This window comes from Rhincodon typus, chromosome 22, assembly GCF_021869965.1.
Source record: "Rhincodon typus isolate 14 chromosome 22, sRhiTyp1.1, whole genome shotgun sequence".
Lineage (NCBI taxonomy): Eukaryota > Metazoa > Chordata > Chondrichthyes > Orectolobiformes > Rhincodontidae > Rhincodon > Rhincodon typus.
In genome coordinates, this window is record NC_063353.1 from 548,959 (window position 1) to 549,609 (window position 651).

Consider the following 651-nt stretch of genomic DNA (forward strand, 5'->3'; position numbering starts at 1 on the left):
GAGACTAAACACCTGATTAGCAGATCCCCACGCTCAATCCATTCGGCCGAAGAATTTCTCACACAGCTCAGGGACACAAAAATTGATGAGGATGAAATCATATCAACTTCGATGTTACAACACTATTTACATCCATTGACATACCATTAGCCAGAGAGACACAACGGCCATATTACTAGAAGGGCCAGGAGCACTGACCCTGAACACCAGCAACAACATCAGCAAGGACAGCTTTCTGAAATACTAGATTTATGCCTGACAACGCACTTCACATTCAACAGTCAGATATACAAACAGATCAAAGGCACACTGATGGGATCACCCATCTCAGGTCTCATCGCGGAAGCAGTGATGCAGAGACTGCAACACACAGCCCTTCCTATAATCCACCTGAAACTGTGGGTAAGATACATGGAAGACACATTCGTAATAATCAAATGCACAAAAGTAGAAGAAACCCACCAACTTGTTAACAACATCTTTGCAAGCATCAAATTCTCTAGAGAGGAAGAAAAGAACAACCCTCTCCTGTTCTTAGATGTAAGGGTAGAGAGACTGACTAATGGCAAATTTCGGACCCAAGTATACAGGAAGGCCACACACACGGACTAAATCCTTCACTTCAATAGAAACCAGACCACCATACACAAA

At 43.2% G+C, this 651-nt stretch overlaps 1 protein-coding gene across 1 annotated transcript in view; it reads right to left on the bottom strand.

Moving 5' to 3' along the window:
* The window catches only part of LOC125485808 (WASH complex subunit 4-like), an 18,479-nt gene extending 18,308 nt beyond the window's left edge, over nucleotides 1–171 (bottom strand). Inside the window, exon 1 of the mRNA XM_048610550.1 lies at nucleotides 145–171. Within this exon, the coding sequence (XP_048466507.1) occupies nucleotides 145–171 (27 nt within the window). The remainder of the gene's footprint in view (nucleotides 1–144) is intronic.
* Nucleotides 172–651: the final 480 nt, after the last annotated feature.